The 14777-nt window shown below is 37.3% G+C and overlaps 1 protein-coding gene across 2 annotated transcripts in view; it reads left to right on the top strand.

Annotated features, from left to right (window-relative positions):
* SLC22A16 (solute carrier family 22 member 16) overlaps positions 1-12031 on the top strand; it is a 33089-nt gene extending 21058 nt beyond the window's left edge. The window contains exons 4-8 of one of the 2 annotated variants that reach the window (XM_058021407.1): positions 1846-2395; positions 4264-4391; positions 4785-4894; positions 5398-5497; positions 10507-12031. In XM_058021407.1, the coding sequence (XP_057877390.1) occupies positions 1846-2395; positions 4264-4391; positions 4785-4894; positions 5398-5497; positions 10507-10719 (1101 nt within the window). In that variant the 3' untranslated portion in view covers positions 10720-12031. The remainder of the gene's footprint in view (positions 1-1845; positions 2396-4263; positions 4392-4784; positions 4895-5397; positions 5498-10506) is intronic. The other variant, XM_058021408.1, reaches the window with a different exon arrangement.
* Positions 12032-14777: the final 2746 nt, after the last annotated feature.

A 14777-nucleotide genomic window follows, 5' to 3' on the forward strand; every position in this document is an offset into this window, starting at 1 on the left:
CTCCCTTTTATTATTATTTCCTCTCCCACTTCATTATTCTAAAGCCCCGTCTGTTGCACTTATTTCGGCAGAGCAGGGAGAGTCTGAATGTTCTTGGACCACAGCAGTTTTCCTCTTTGAATTAATAGAAAGCGTCTGTATGAAGCAGTGTTTGCTACTTCCTCCATCCCAACCTCTGCTGGACTGGTAATTAAATACCAAGTGTGAGCAGCAAACTCTGGATTCTGCATTGCAGCTGCTGTTGCTTTTCTCCTTATTGTTAAAAATGGAATATATTTTTTTCTTTAACTAGCAAATCTATAACAAGTATTATTTTTATCTCTACCATTTTGAGTGATGGAGGAGAGATGCACATTTTCTCTTGCTTGCATCTCTTTGGTCTTTTAAGCTGTATCTGGAATACTAAATACATAGGCAGATATGTTTAACACCTAGATGTTTTAAAGGTACTTAGTACTAGATGTACTTAAAGGTATTTCAGTATATGTGTTTATGCAGAGCCATACACACAATTTTGTGTCTGTGTGGTATACATCCAATATCTGACACATATTCAATATTTATACATAATAACCAATTTTAAATAACTATTTTACAGCCCAAAGGACATTCCTGAGATTTTCACTACACAATGCATAAAGAAATTAGAATGCCATCACAAAAAAATCATCTAACTTATTGAACATGGGTTAGATATTTAAAAATATTCCCATCATTTATTTTGTTCTGCTGACAGTGCATTAGTCAAGACAGGACCTTGTACCTGGAACTCCCTTTGCCTGAATTTCCTAGCAGGAAAAACTGTATCATGTCAGCCTTAAACAGTGAGATCTACAGGAGTCCCTCTGCTGACTCCCTTGGCTGTTGATGCCAGTTCTGTGGTGGTTTAGAAAGGCAAACGGCTCTGACCAGGCTGATGCTGTAGGTTTTATCTGCCCACTGGGACTGATTTGCAAGGTGCACTCCTAAACTCTAGCCCTGTGCCACTGCAGTCAGTGCAGCTTTCCTATCAGTGGGTTCAGAATTGGAGACTGGTAACTGGAATATTGTTAATGGGAAAAACAATTAATCAAAACAATATACTGAAATATTTTCTAGTCTATATTGTCTAGCTGTGTTTTGCAATGTTTTAAGATACCAGGAATTTGATGTTGAGATATTTGAGAAATTGAAATGTATATATTCAATAATATATATATATTCAGTGAAGAAATACTATTATGCAGAATATGCCAGGAATTGCATTCACTTGATGCCATATGAGAACCTGTAATTGTGTATGTATATGAGATTCTCTTCCAATATTGCAAAAACTTTGATTTAATGAGATATTTTACAAGGGTGTGGAAGGTAATTGTTCATAAATGTGCAGTTTTCTGACATGCAGGGTATTAATATTCTGCTTAAAAGCCGAGATCAAGATTTTCAGAAGTGACAACTACTTCAGGGGACCTCTCTTTCCCAAGCATCCAGTTTGTGATGTCATTAAGGGACCTGATTTTTGGAGGAGAAGGGCTGAATGACATCAGCAAATTAAGTTTCTTCACAGGTGTCTCTGGCTGGCTGTCCCTCACTACAGAGAAACATCCTAGTTCACATCACATTTTAAAATAGTGTCCACGTAGTCAGAAGGTTTGAGTGCATTTTTTCTCCAGCTGACTCATTTTCATGGTTGCCTTTTTTTCTGTCAGTGTGAGACAGGCCAGCGTGGTGACAATTTAGCATACACAGATGTAGAACATTGATAGCTCTTTGGTTTTTACTGCTGGTGCACAGGGAGAGGAGAAACAAACCTCACTCTGTTTTTTGTTTTGTTTTTTTCTTTTCTCTCTCCCATCCTCCCAGGTTTCAAGTGGCTATCTGGTTGTGGCTTTTGTTTATGTGACTGAATTTGTTGGCATTAAAGCACGAACCTGGGCTTCTATGCATGTCCATGCTTTTTTTGCTATGGGAATTATGATTGTGGCACTCGTGGGATTTTTGGTTCGGACCTGGTGGGTCTATCAGATATTTCTATCCATAGCAACTCTTCCCTTTGTCTTGTGCTGCTGGATGCTCCCAGAAACACCTTTTTGGCTGCTGTCAGAGGAAAGATATGAAGATGCACAGAAAGTGATTGATACAATGGCAAGATGGAATAAAGTCAGCACTCCCTGCAAAGTTTCTGAACTGTGCTCAGTCCAACAAGACGATGTGGCCAGTGGCAGAACGGGTGATGATGATACATCCTCAGCAAAGAAGCACAACATCTTAGACCTGTTTTGTAACTGGCAAATTGCAAGAAGGACCATCACAGTCTGGCTGATCTGGTTCACTGGGAGCTTGGGGTACTACGTCTTCTCCCTCAGTTCTGTCAGCCTAGGAGGCAATGAATATTTAAATCTCTTTCTCATAGGTAAATATTCTTGTACCTTATTCTGTTAATGACAGAACTGGAACAAACATTTAAAAATGTTTATAGATTTGACAGCCAATTTTTTACTTTGTTCATTCAATTGTGAACCTTGTTTGAAAAGTTTCTTGCTAACTTTTCATAGAATTGACTAACACAGTATCATTCACTCCAAATTCCACTGTATCTGAGAAAAAAAATTAGAATTTGTGGGTGCTCAGAATTCTTCTCTGTCTTTCTGATTGTAAAACCATATTCTGGCTTGTCTTCTCTTTGCCTTGGAAGCTTATAGCAAATCCACACAAACACCAGGGGAAGCAGACAAGCAATACAAAATTCACACAGCTCTGTTAAAGGCACAAACTAGGAAAATGGGAGAAAAAATATTCCTTTTATCACTTACAGTCATGATATATTGAGTTTGTCTGTGTAGAAAACATAGTCATAATTGTCAGAAGGAAGAGTCATTTTCATTTTCTCAGAAGTGTCTTTTTAATTAAGTGGTAATACTCTTTTAATTTTACCATTCTGGCTGTAATCTTTCTCTGGCATGTAAGTTGTTTATAAAGGCAGCCAAAGTGCATTCAGGGCTTGATCCAAAGTTTGTTAACATCAGTAAAAATATTCCACTGACTTCAGAAGACTCTAGATCAGACTTGCAGCTCTGAGCCAGTGAAGAATTAAATCATGTGCTTTGCTTTGTGCAGCTGAGTACTCTCAGTGAAGTGAACGTGACTGATGGTGTACACAGGCTCACAGAAGGACTGGGGCTCTCATTATTCCAGTTTGTTTTGTCCTGTATTACAGTGTATTGTTAGACTGATATGTTGAAGAGTGGGTGCTGGTATTGCACAGATAACTAAACTGCTATTGTGGAGTTCACTGTACCCACCTCTTCTAAAAATATTTTAGCAGACTAACAGACCCTGAAGAATTAGAACCTGCTTTTTCCAACACAACCCCAAAATACTGTTTCCTGATATTACAGGTGTATTGACATGCTCTATATGTACTTAATAAAGGAATCCAGGCTGTTCAGGGCTGTATCTTAAGTTCTTCCTTGGTTTTCTATTGGACATAGTCGCATTCTTCCTGAGCAAATTGGCTTAAAACATGTCCAAACTGGCTTTGGCTCAGTATTATTTGTCTAGGGGCAAATCATGTTTACATAGTGCAAACAGGTCTAGCCAAATGCCAGGACATTTGGAGCAGCAGAAGTTTTTCTCTGGAAAGAAACATTAGGACAGGATGATCTGTATTAAGAGTGGGATATTGTAAGCCCTCTTTTTCAGGGAGAAGGGAGAAAGCTGGAACTGCACTCTGTATTAGTGGAGCTTACTCAGAAAACTGGATGTGGACAGACCTTTCTTGCCTTTTACTTTGAGATGATTTTGAACTGATTCTGGTGTGGCTACTGTTTCCTGTCCAGGTGGAAGCTGGCAAATCCTGAGAGTGGAGTGACACTAGCAATATTCCCTGTGAGCACACTTGAGCTGTTAATGTGAAAATACCCGAAGGAGAAGAGCAGCAAATGTAGAGCTTTCAGACAGAAGTGTCAGTGTCATAGAAACAGAACTGTGGCCTTGCTCTTTTCTGTAATTTTCCACCCCAAAGAGAACTGGAGCTGCTCTGTGCTGTGAAACCTGTTTCCCTTGTCCTTCTCCACTCCCACTTCTGTATTTTAGGCTGTTCTCTGCCTTCTGTCACACTTTCTGTAACCAAATGAACTAGCCCAACACACTGGTTATCTTTAGATATTACTTTGTGTCACTAGCTCCTGGATCAGATAAATTCCCCATAAAGAGGAAGTTACAGTTATGAGATGAATATGTGCAATCATGACTTAAACTGAGATAATTTCATACTGACAGGTGCTGTGGAGTTGCCTTGCTATATCATTGCTTGCATTGCGATGGACAAACTGGGAAGGAGAAACACACTCATTCCGTTCCTTATTTTAAGTGCACTGATCTGTGTTTTAATTATGTTCATACCTCAGGTTAGTCATGTATGCTTGGAAGTGTTCCTATAGCAGAAATTGATTTTAAAGGCTCTTAAGTCAGTAGATGCAGCTGCTCTTTCTAAATCACAGAATAGTTAATTAAAGGCTGGTTTTAAGTTGCAGCTGCCAGTCTAAGATAGATTTCTGTATTTTCAGTACAAGTTTCAATGTCATTGCTGGAGTCACACATAAAATGCTCCCAGGGCTTCAGTGAACCAGGACTGGTAAAAAGTGATGTGGAAACTAGTAACTTATTGAGCAATTTTTAAAAAGCAAGCAATGAGTATTGCTTATTGTTTAAAGAAGTGTCACAACTTTTGAAGAACGTAAATTATGTTTGGAAGGGTGTAATTTTCTGGTGATATATTTATTTGTGCTCTCTTTCAATAGGATTTCAATATATTAATTATCTTAGCAAATATGGCTGGAAAATTTTCCATAGGCGTGGCATTTGGCCTTATATATCTCTACACAGCAGAACTGTACCCAACAATAGTAAGGTAAGAACTTTGGCCAGTTATGTATTTTTCATTAATTAATTAATTTTCATTCATTAATTTGTTATTCTACACAAGATCCAGCAGCTCTTGGCATCAGTGGGGATGGTCTGAAAGACTGGGGATGGGATGAGTTCCTCAGCTGCCTCATAGCTGTCTGGAGTTTGGTTGTACCATAGTTTTTTATTTATTTTGCCTTCTATGTGCATTGATAGGTTCTACTGGGGAACTAGAAGAATACTCAATTCTTTCTTAAACATGTTTTATGCCTTTCTTATAAATCCTGGTTATTAATCCCATGATCTGTGCTGAATGATAATTATATTTTTAATCTTAATTACAGAAGTAGCTGAATTTCACTACAATATAAATTTACATTGGCATGGCAACAGATTCTTGGTATAATTGCTTAAAGACACAAATCTTACTGATGTTTTAAGTGTCTGTGCATTTCTAATTGTTTCCTTTAACTGCCGGAATTCTTACTCAAATTCTTTTCTATGTAGATCACTTGCTGTTGGAAGTGGAAGCATGATGTGCCGTGTAGGAAGCGTGGTTGCTCCTTTCTGTGTTTATCTGAGAAGTGTCTGGATTTTCATGCCACTTGTAGGTATTTATTTCAATGGTGAATGTTTTTTGAATAGGTGTATGTGTCACTTTTTTTCTCTTTGTAACTTACTAAGTATGTTTTTCACGTGACAAAGGAAGCAAAAGCTGAACATTTATTTCAAAAAGAAAATTGAGTAAACCATTCTAGTTTGAAATTTTCAAGTCCCAATTCTAGTAACCTCATATTGTTAAAAATGTGCTGCTGAAGCAAAAGAAAGACTTTGAATTGCTGAAATATTCAGAAAAGTTTTTATAATAGAAGACAGAAAAATATTTATGCTCTGAATCCTAGCATAAAATTGATAAAAATATTTTGCACTTATCATGTAACATTTAGGAAGTGTTGTAGTCCAGACTTTTTTGCAGGCCCAGCAGCTTTTGACCATGCTCCTGATTTACTTTAACTTTTTTTCAAAGGCATAGTTCTTCCACTCCTGAAGTAACCACAGGTAGCTGGATTTTTTTACATTATGCCTTAACATTTCCATGGCTCCTTTGGGAGGTTGCATCTTTGGAATAACCTCCCAAAAGATCAAGAAGGTGTTGTGCTTACTATATTTGTTCTCCTCACCTGTCCCAAAGCTCTTGTTCTGTGTTTTTCACCAGCAATGAACAAAACAATTCATGAGATAGAAAAAGACAAAGAAATGGTATATTGATCAGCTTCATGATGACTTTGACAAGCAACAGAAGCAGGTCAGGTTACCACTAGGTTTTGTCTTTTACCACCAGTTGCCCCAGAAAAGAGAGGTGTGACCATTCCTTTTGGGCATTATGTAGTAGATTCAGTACTACAAAATATTTTATGTGTTCCCTGCTCACACATGAATCACATTTCTTCATTGCATTTCTATTATGAAGCATTTGCTGCTTAGAAATCCTGCAGCAATTCAATCCTTTTTTTCTCCTGAAGGATAAATTATGCTTATATATGTAAAACCAGATGGAATTCCAAAATTTGTATTAAATTTTTTAAGTAAAGAAATGTTTATTAATGATTTAGAATAGTTTAAATTCTCTCAAAAACCCCTTAGAATTCACTGTGACTAGAGCACTGCTGTTATATGTAGAGTATACACGTCAGAAAGTGAAAGTGTAATGGGATGTGTCTTTAACCTGGATTCATAGTCAAATTTTTTCCATCATATTGGAGTTTCCTAAACAAGGGCATTGTGTCCCTTTGATTTGGCAACTAAAAAGTCTTTAATTATAGATTGTTTCAGAGAATTCTTGTGAGCTCATTTCATTATTTAAATTAATTACTTTTGGTTGTTTTTGATGAAAACTAAGAGGATGAAGGAGACCACAAATGAATTTATTTATTCAAGTTCCTAAAAATGTTTTCTTTCTTAACAATGTCTCCACCAATATATGATCCCAGAAAAGACAAAGAAACATTTGCGCAGCAGAGTGGTCATGGGAAAACATTTCTTTTTTCCTCTTGTCAGCATTTTGCCTTTACTCTGAAATAAGATTTATCTGTGCAGAAGTGCTGCAGTTAAACCACAGAGGGGGAACTGCTCAAATGTTTTGGAGAGCAGTGCAAATGGCAGTATAAACACAGGAATTATTTCAGCTATGAACAACTCTCAGGGTACAAAAGTTATCCAGAGTTTTTGTAGAGTTGAGTAGTAGTTCACAGTGAACATGTTTCCATTATTAGTTCCTGTTATAGAGCATTTGTCAACTTATTAAATAGGCTTGTCTTGAGTTGGAGCATAGCATGCCAAGTCTCAGGTCAAGTAAGTGCTTTGGAATGGAAGTGAAATCAAATGGATTACATTTGTAAGTAAACTGATACACATCACCCTGATCTATTGCAAACACCACACACTGTTGAACAGTTACTACTGCTGTTTGTTTGGCACTCTGCCTCACGCACAGTTATGCCACCTGTGAGTACTGCAAGCATCTTGAGTGGCTATAAATCTTCAATAAGTCTATAAATTTAATAACTTGCCAAGTATGTTTTTCATGTGACAACTTTATAGAAAATGTGCAGTAAAACAATATAACCTATTTCTGTTTCTCAGCTGTTAAGAGTTATGTTGCAATAGCTCTTTAACAGGGTTGATTTTTCTCTCAGAAAAAACATAAATTATAAATTTAAAAAGCCCACACTGGTGTTAATAAATGATTACAAACCCTCAATCAAATACTATTGCTTTTTCGTGTTGAAATATAACCTTTTTTGTTGAAGTACGAATTTTGTCAATAAGATCACATTTTAGATTGATTTAGAGCCATCAGATGTAAATATAATTATAAATGTAAATATAAATATACCTATAAATATAAATAGCAGACTTAATAATAATTTGTTCTCAGAAGTAAAGGTATTATTTTGTAGGGATATTTAATTCAAATTATCTTTTCTTCTGGAGTATATGTATCAAGTCCCAGTCTTAGACTGCAGCAGAATTATAAATGTTGCAGCATAGAGGGAAGAGGGCATAAGAAAAATTATGGCAAATATTTTCTGAAGATTTCTGTGGTATCTGTTAGAAGCTGTTGGTTGTACTGAAGTGCTGGGGACACTCTAAGAGTTTGACTAAGCAAAAATTCAGATTTCAAATTAACACCCTGAAAACACAATGCATTTAACCATGTATGCCTGTCAAGTTAAGTTCAACATACTTAAATACCTTCTACAATAACACAAATACACTTTATTTGTACACATAAGCATTTGACTATATCAGGAGAACATTTTCTGATACTGAATTGTGTATTTAAAAGAGTAAATACATACATGCAAAATGCATACCTTTGTAGTGAGGGTTAAATTATGTCAGATGCTTATGAAGAAGTGTGCCAAGACTGCAAAAGAGTTGCATTTACCAAATGTGAGTCCCTTCATTGATAACTGTGGCTACTGCCCTTGAAAAGGTAGATGTCCTTGAATTAATACACTGTGACTTGATTGTTTCATACTCTGTCTGTTGTAGGAAGTACTGGAAAAGGGTTTGAGGGTCAGGGAGAAGGGAAATGTACTGAATTACTCAGCATGCAGCAGCTTTCACATAAGAGGAAAAAAAGAAAAGGAAACTAACATGGGATGAAATAGAGTTATGAGAGATGAGATGAGAAGGCAGGAAAGATGGTGGTGTGTACACTTAGAGAATAGTGAGAGTTCTCAGGGGAATAATGAGAGGTAGGTTCATGAGGAGGGAAAACATGAGAAGAATGCCAAGTGTCTAAAAAGAATAATGAAAAGAGAAAAGACACACATATTCAAAGCACACAGTGTTACTTTAAGCTTGTTCTTTTGAGTACCACTAGTGACCCAGTTCTCATACACTCCAAATTTGTGGGTGTCCCTAAGATTCAATATCCATTACAGACCCCGATATCCTCAGTTATAAACTTCTGACAGACTAAAGGGTGTACATAAAAGAGGATATTGTGGAATAGCTGCCATGTGTCAATTTATCCTGTCTTTCCATGGCAGAAAATCATGTCTGAATAGCAGAGAAGAAATTTGACACTCAGAGATGAGATTTTAATATTTTGGAATATATATTTTAAGTATCATTCCTGCCACATACACATCTAAAATGATCTCATTCAGTTTGTGCCATTTCCTCTAGTCCTATTACTGCTAGGATTTGGGTTTTTTTAACTTTCATGGTAAGACCATGACTTTTATTTTCACTGTAGTTTGTAGTATTTAGCAGTATTTTTTTTTTTTTTTGTCTGGCCTCTATATTTATTGCAAAGCAAAAAGGAGGATAAGCAACACTGCATTTTGCTTCTTAAAAGAATACACAAAACAAACTCCTCTCTTTTTTTGGAAGGGAAGCAAAACCAGCATGATGCATGGGCAGGCAAATAGCTCTGTTCAAGGTTACAGTAGGGAATTCTGATTTTAAAGCACCTTCCTGACTTAAAGTCTGGCTTAGCTGCAGATGGTAGCTGGGCAGCTCTTGTCTCAAGCTCTGTGTGAGAGATGTAGGCACAGTGATTCCAAATGTTCTCTCTCACCTTGGAAAGAATGCATTGAGCAAAGGACAGACTTCAGAATCAGCACAGGGCAAGATAAGGATAGTACAGCATCAAAGTTCACAGTCACAGAATGGAAAAACACTGAGACCAGGCAGGATGTTCTGTGTGAAAGCTTTTCTATCAGGAGAGAATTAGGTCATTTATAACCTGGTGTTGGAGGACTGTCAGGGGTTTAATGCTGTTCTGTACTCAGAGGAGCAAAGTGGGAGTTGGTGTCATTGAACAAGAAATAGAAATGTCTGTGTGAAGGGAATGTGAATGGAAAGAGTAGATATTCCTGGAACAAGTGAGTGTTTCTCTACTGACCCCACATTATCCTGATCCTTGCACCACTTATGATGCTGCTGTGGAATTGTGTACACCATGGACAAATCCAAAATGTGATCTCAGTGCAAATGTCAGTAGATGCCTGCACTCCTCACAGTTCTTCAAAACTGAGTTTAGCAAAGTATTCCTGTTGGGGGCTAGCAGATGCTGAAGAGCTCTCCTGAGCACAGATGTGCACTTCTGTGGCTCTGGGCCAATGAGCCCTATTGAGAAATTCCAGTCTGGCTGTGTAGAGAAGGAACAAGCACACAGGTAGAGGTACACAGGAGCTGGAGTGTGAATTGAGATTCCAGGTGGCAGGGAAATTGTAGCTCCGTGAACATGCCTGTAAAAAAAATGTATGCAATCCTAGAATCAGTTCTTAAATACACTCTTGATACTGAAATACTCAATGAAGGTAATGTGTTGTTTACTCAAACAGAATTATTCCTGCTTGCACTGTATTGATCCCTTGTGAACAAAACACTTCACTTGCTCATTCATTAATTCTGCTGCATAATCTTTTCATTTATGCAACAAAAAGGTAGATCCTTTATACGGGCAACATTTAAGACTTATGATCTTTGCTTTACAGTTCCTTGTACTTTATTATAGATTTACCCCCAAGCAAGATCAAAACTATGGTCAGATTGAAAAACTTATTTACCTTTACACCTACTCTTTATTTCTTCCAGTTGCTTGTTGGAATCATGGCTCTTCTGAGTGGAATCTTAACCATAATGCTTCCAGAAACACTGGGAAAACCATTGACTAATACTTTGGTGGAAGCTACAGAAATGGGAAGAAACAAGAAAAGCTGTTCAGAAAAGATTCCTCCAGCACATAGTGGTGCATCATCAGAAAAAATAGAGATGTTTGGTCAAGAAAGAGTCAGCACTGACAAATAAAGCAGCAGCAAAATGGCTGCTCCCAATTTTAATCACTATCTAATTTATATGATCTCTGTATTCAAGAAATGTGACTGTTCTATAACATCTGTGCCTTTTACTTTGTATTCTGTCTTCCCTTTTCAATAGAGGAATTGTATGAAACCTTTTCAAAGTGACTGAGTTACTGCAGAAAATTGATAGGATTTCTAGATCCCTAATCAAACTTACTCAGACTTTAAACTGACTTGCTGTGACCAGTTGGAATGATTACTGTAAATGTTGGAACCTACCTGATTACAAGTATGTAAAAAAAAAATGCCAATTCTTTGCTTCACATTTTCTGCAGTTAGATTTGTAAACCTACAACAAAGTGCCCTGCCTGGTCTCTTCCCGTTGCAGCTGCCAGTTACAGGCTTGAGACTTCAGAACACAGTAAAGTGTTAAAATTCAAGAGAGAAGCCTTATCATTGCATCAGGTCATATCAATAATTTTAAACTAATTTATTCTTTTTCTTTCAAGTTTTCTACTAGAAATGGTGCCATTGCTAACAAAAGGAAAGTATTCTATGGCACAGCTTCTGACTGAAAAAGTAATACTAAGTTTGCAAAATGTGCAAATAGTTTGTATATTCATTCAGTTGAATGGCAAATGTATTTTTATTAGGGGTTTAGGAAAAAGTGTTCACTGGATCTATTATGGTTTTAGTTTAGGTAAAACTAAACTGTCTGATCCCATTTAAAGTCACATTCATTCCAGACCATTATTTCAGTGCACCCTTTCTCACTTATTTCAGCTTACATCGAGCATCAGATTTTTCATAACTTCTAAGAGCTAGACCAGCAACTTTGCCAAATGCCTCCAGCAAGGTCTTCATAGTCCTCAGTGGAAAAGAATAAATGGCATATGGCTCTTATTCAGGCTCTCTGCACAGAAGTGGATTTAGTTATTAATTTTTGGTAGAAACGGTTTCCACTCACCATTTTTCTCACAGAACAGCTGTCTGTAACTGATTTTTTCCTTATTATATCACACAAAACCAGTTAGAAAAATAGAATCCAAAAGATGGTAGCTGGAGGACACTGATCAATAGAAGAGTTACTAGTAACAGTTTTAGTCAGTGTCAAAACACGCCACTGCTGCTATGCCTCATGTGTGCATCAACACATTGTTGGTGCAGTGGTTCTGTCTTATGACTCTGGACCATAGAAAACTGATAGATAGGAATGCATCATTCTGGCTGCTCCTTTTATGGCTTTCTCCCACCTCCCCTTCTTCAGTCTATGTCTAGAGCTGGGGGTTTCTTCCTTGTCTGAGGATCTGCATCTCCTTTGCTTGGTCTGAGGTGAGCAGCACAGGAACATCTGTGTGCTGAGGTTCAGACAGCCCTCTCTTGCCTGGGCTGTGTGAATTCAGTCCTCCCTGGTTTGAAATAAGGGTTTTCCCCTCTTAGGCCCCTAGTCTCATGGCACAGTCTCATCAAAACAGGTCTTCCTTGATCTTTGCCATGTACCCACCCTAAAAGATATCTCTAATACTGTATTCTATATGCTGTAGAAATTAATGACCACGTTTTTCAATTATATCTGCACAGTTTTATTACTTTAAATGACTTCTGAAACCAGAGTAATGGTTTATATCCCCTTAATAAAAGATTTTATTCTTCACTGCACTGTCCTAGAATTTGGTCCTGGTATTAGGAGAAAATAATACCTATATGAGGATCAACATGCTTTAAAGCAAATAAAAATCAGTAAATTTAAGTTTAGGGAGTTTCTCTGAGATAATTACATAGAAAGCAGAAAGGAGTCTTCATGTTTCTTACAATTCTGTGGGTGTTCCAGTGTTTGCAGGGAAAACCTCCAGAAAGACCTGCACAGAATACTGTGGCTTCTGTCCAGATATGAGTTCAGCAAAAGCACTTAACCTTCCCCCTGTGAGTAATCCCATCATTATTCTGAGAATGACTTGAATACATACTTTGATGACTGAAGATCAGATTACTCACATGCTGTGGTTTTTTTGTTTCGCTGAAGAGCAGACCCAGTATTCTTCCACTGCTTTCAGGTCCCCCTCCACTTCCCAGAGCACAGCAGAGCAGCTCTCTTTATCTGCAAGATCTACTGCCAAACTCTTCCTGCCCTGCCTTAAATAAGGGTTTAATCATGCTAAAAAACCACCATCATGCAATACACCTAACAAGGAATTAAACTGGTACTGTCTTGCCTCACAACCACCCTTCCCACACACAGAGCTCCAAATTCTTTCCTTATTTGGGGGATCTTTCACACTGATACTCCCTCATTTAATATCTCAAACCTCTATCTTAACACTCACTGCTTATAACTTTTAGTAACAGTACAGTCTATTTCTAACAAGGTATTAAAGAATATTTACAATTAAATTTTCTTCTTCCTTATCTGCTGAGAAACTGATTTTGGTCTTACCCCACCAAGAACACCCAAAGCATATTCTGTGTTCCTTTGGCTTGAGGGATTCAGGATCTGGTCATGTGTAATCAGTACATACAAGGTAAAGAAAAGCACAAGAAGAAAGTTAACTACACAATGATACTGATACTGCTTACAACTAAAATTGAATTGAGTCTAGACCACAATGTAGCTTGATGGTTTAACCCCAAAAGCCATTTCCTCCTGTCACTGAAGTCAGCTGGTATTTGGTCTTTAATTCAAATGACCCCTGAATTTCCCTGAACTAATGATGTTACTGTTTTTCCTTGGAAATAAAATGTTTGTTGATTTACAGGTACATCTTTTGTGATTTTATGCATCAATAGCATAGAAATTGCCTTGGGGTATCCTTTTCTTTAACCTGAGGAAGAGTATTACCTTTAAAAAAAGGAATTAGCATGTATCTCTATGTCTCTAGCATTTCTATTTGCTTGTTTTTTCCATATGGGCAAAAATATGTTTAACACTAGTCATGCATTATAAGTGTAGGAAAATCAGGGTGAGTTGATTTCTTTCTCTTAAATATTCATAGATTTTTAAAATCCTCTTGCAAGAGAGCACTGAGTTTGAGAACAAATGCTTCTGTTCCAATGGGGCATATTTTCATTTCAGTGCTCATAAGAAGAATTAATTTTCATAGTTTCCCACTTCAGTTCACAAGTCCTTTTATGTTTGTATTTGTCATCCTTATCTTAGTGCAAATTTTTTGTGCTCATCAATGTCTCTGGAGTTACACAATGGTTCTATGAGATAATGAATTAGAGTCCTTGTCTGTCTTAATTGCTGGTCACTATTGCATGATGGCAAATATTTTTGTCCAAAATTTGATATTAGTTTTTTTAGTTTTATTAGACAGTTTTGCACTTTGTTAAGGACATACCTTTCTGGGTTAAATATAACAATAAGAATAACTATTATTAGTTTAATGATAACTAAGGAAAAATAGTAAGTACATGTGTTTGATATTTCAAAATTGTATTTTTAAGCTATACAAAAATATTTATATTTTCTATTTTAACAACTTCATTCAATTTCTCTGTGCAAAATTCTGTAATTTAACCAACTATGTAGGAAAAAAATGCTATGCAAATAATGTGTGGTTGTCATATGCTTTGGGTGGTACCCTGAATGTCTGAACAAGGGGTGAAGCCTCCTGGAAGGCAGAGGGCTTTTGTGTAGTGGCTCTGTGGGAAGACAAAATGGCCTGAGATCCCAGCTCTGGCATGGAGTGAAGGATTTCACTGTTGGCATTCTCCTGTGTCTTTCACAGGTTTATTTTACCAACCCCTCAGGTGCAGTCACTCAGGAAGCCTCTGTGGCATCAGGCTCAGCAGCGTGCATGGCCTGTGAGTGCCTTTTGGAAAGGCTTAGGAAAAGGTGAGCTCACTTGTGCCTGCACTCTTGGTCCAGAAAGGCATTTGTGACTGCAGAAAGGAGGTTCTGGATTCATCCTGCACCCTTTACAAATATCTGAAACATGTTTGTCTGAATCCTAGAACAGATTCCTAGGGGAAAAATTAGACACAAGTGGTGTTGTTATATTCCTAGAGTCCCATACCTCCTCAGTGTTTTTCTTATAGCTGCAGATCTTCACATCACTAACTCCT

Source organism: Melospiza georgiana, chromosome 3, assembly GCF_028018845.1.
Source record: "Melospiza georgiana isolate bMelGeo1 chromosome 3, bMelGeo1.pri, whole genome shotgun sequence".
In the NCBI taxonomy this organism is placed as follows: Eukaryota; Metazoa; Chordata; class Aves; order Passeriformes; family Passerellidae; genus Melospiza; species Melospiza georgiana.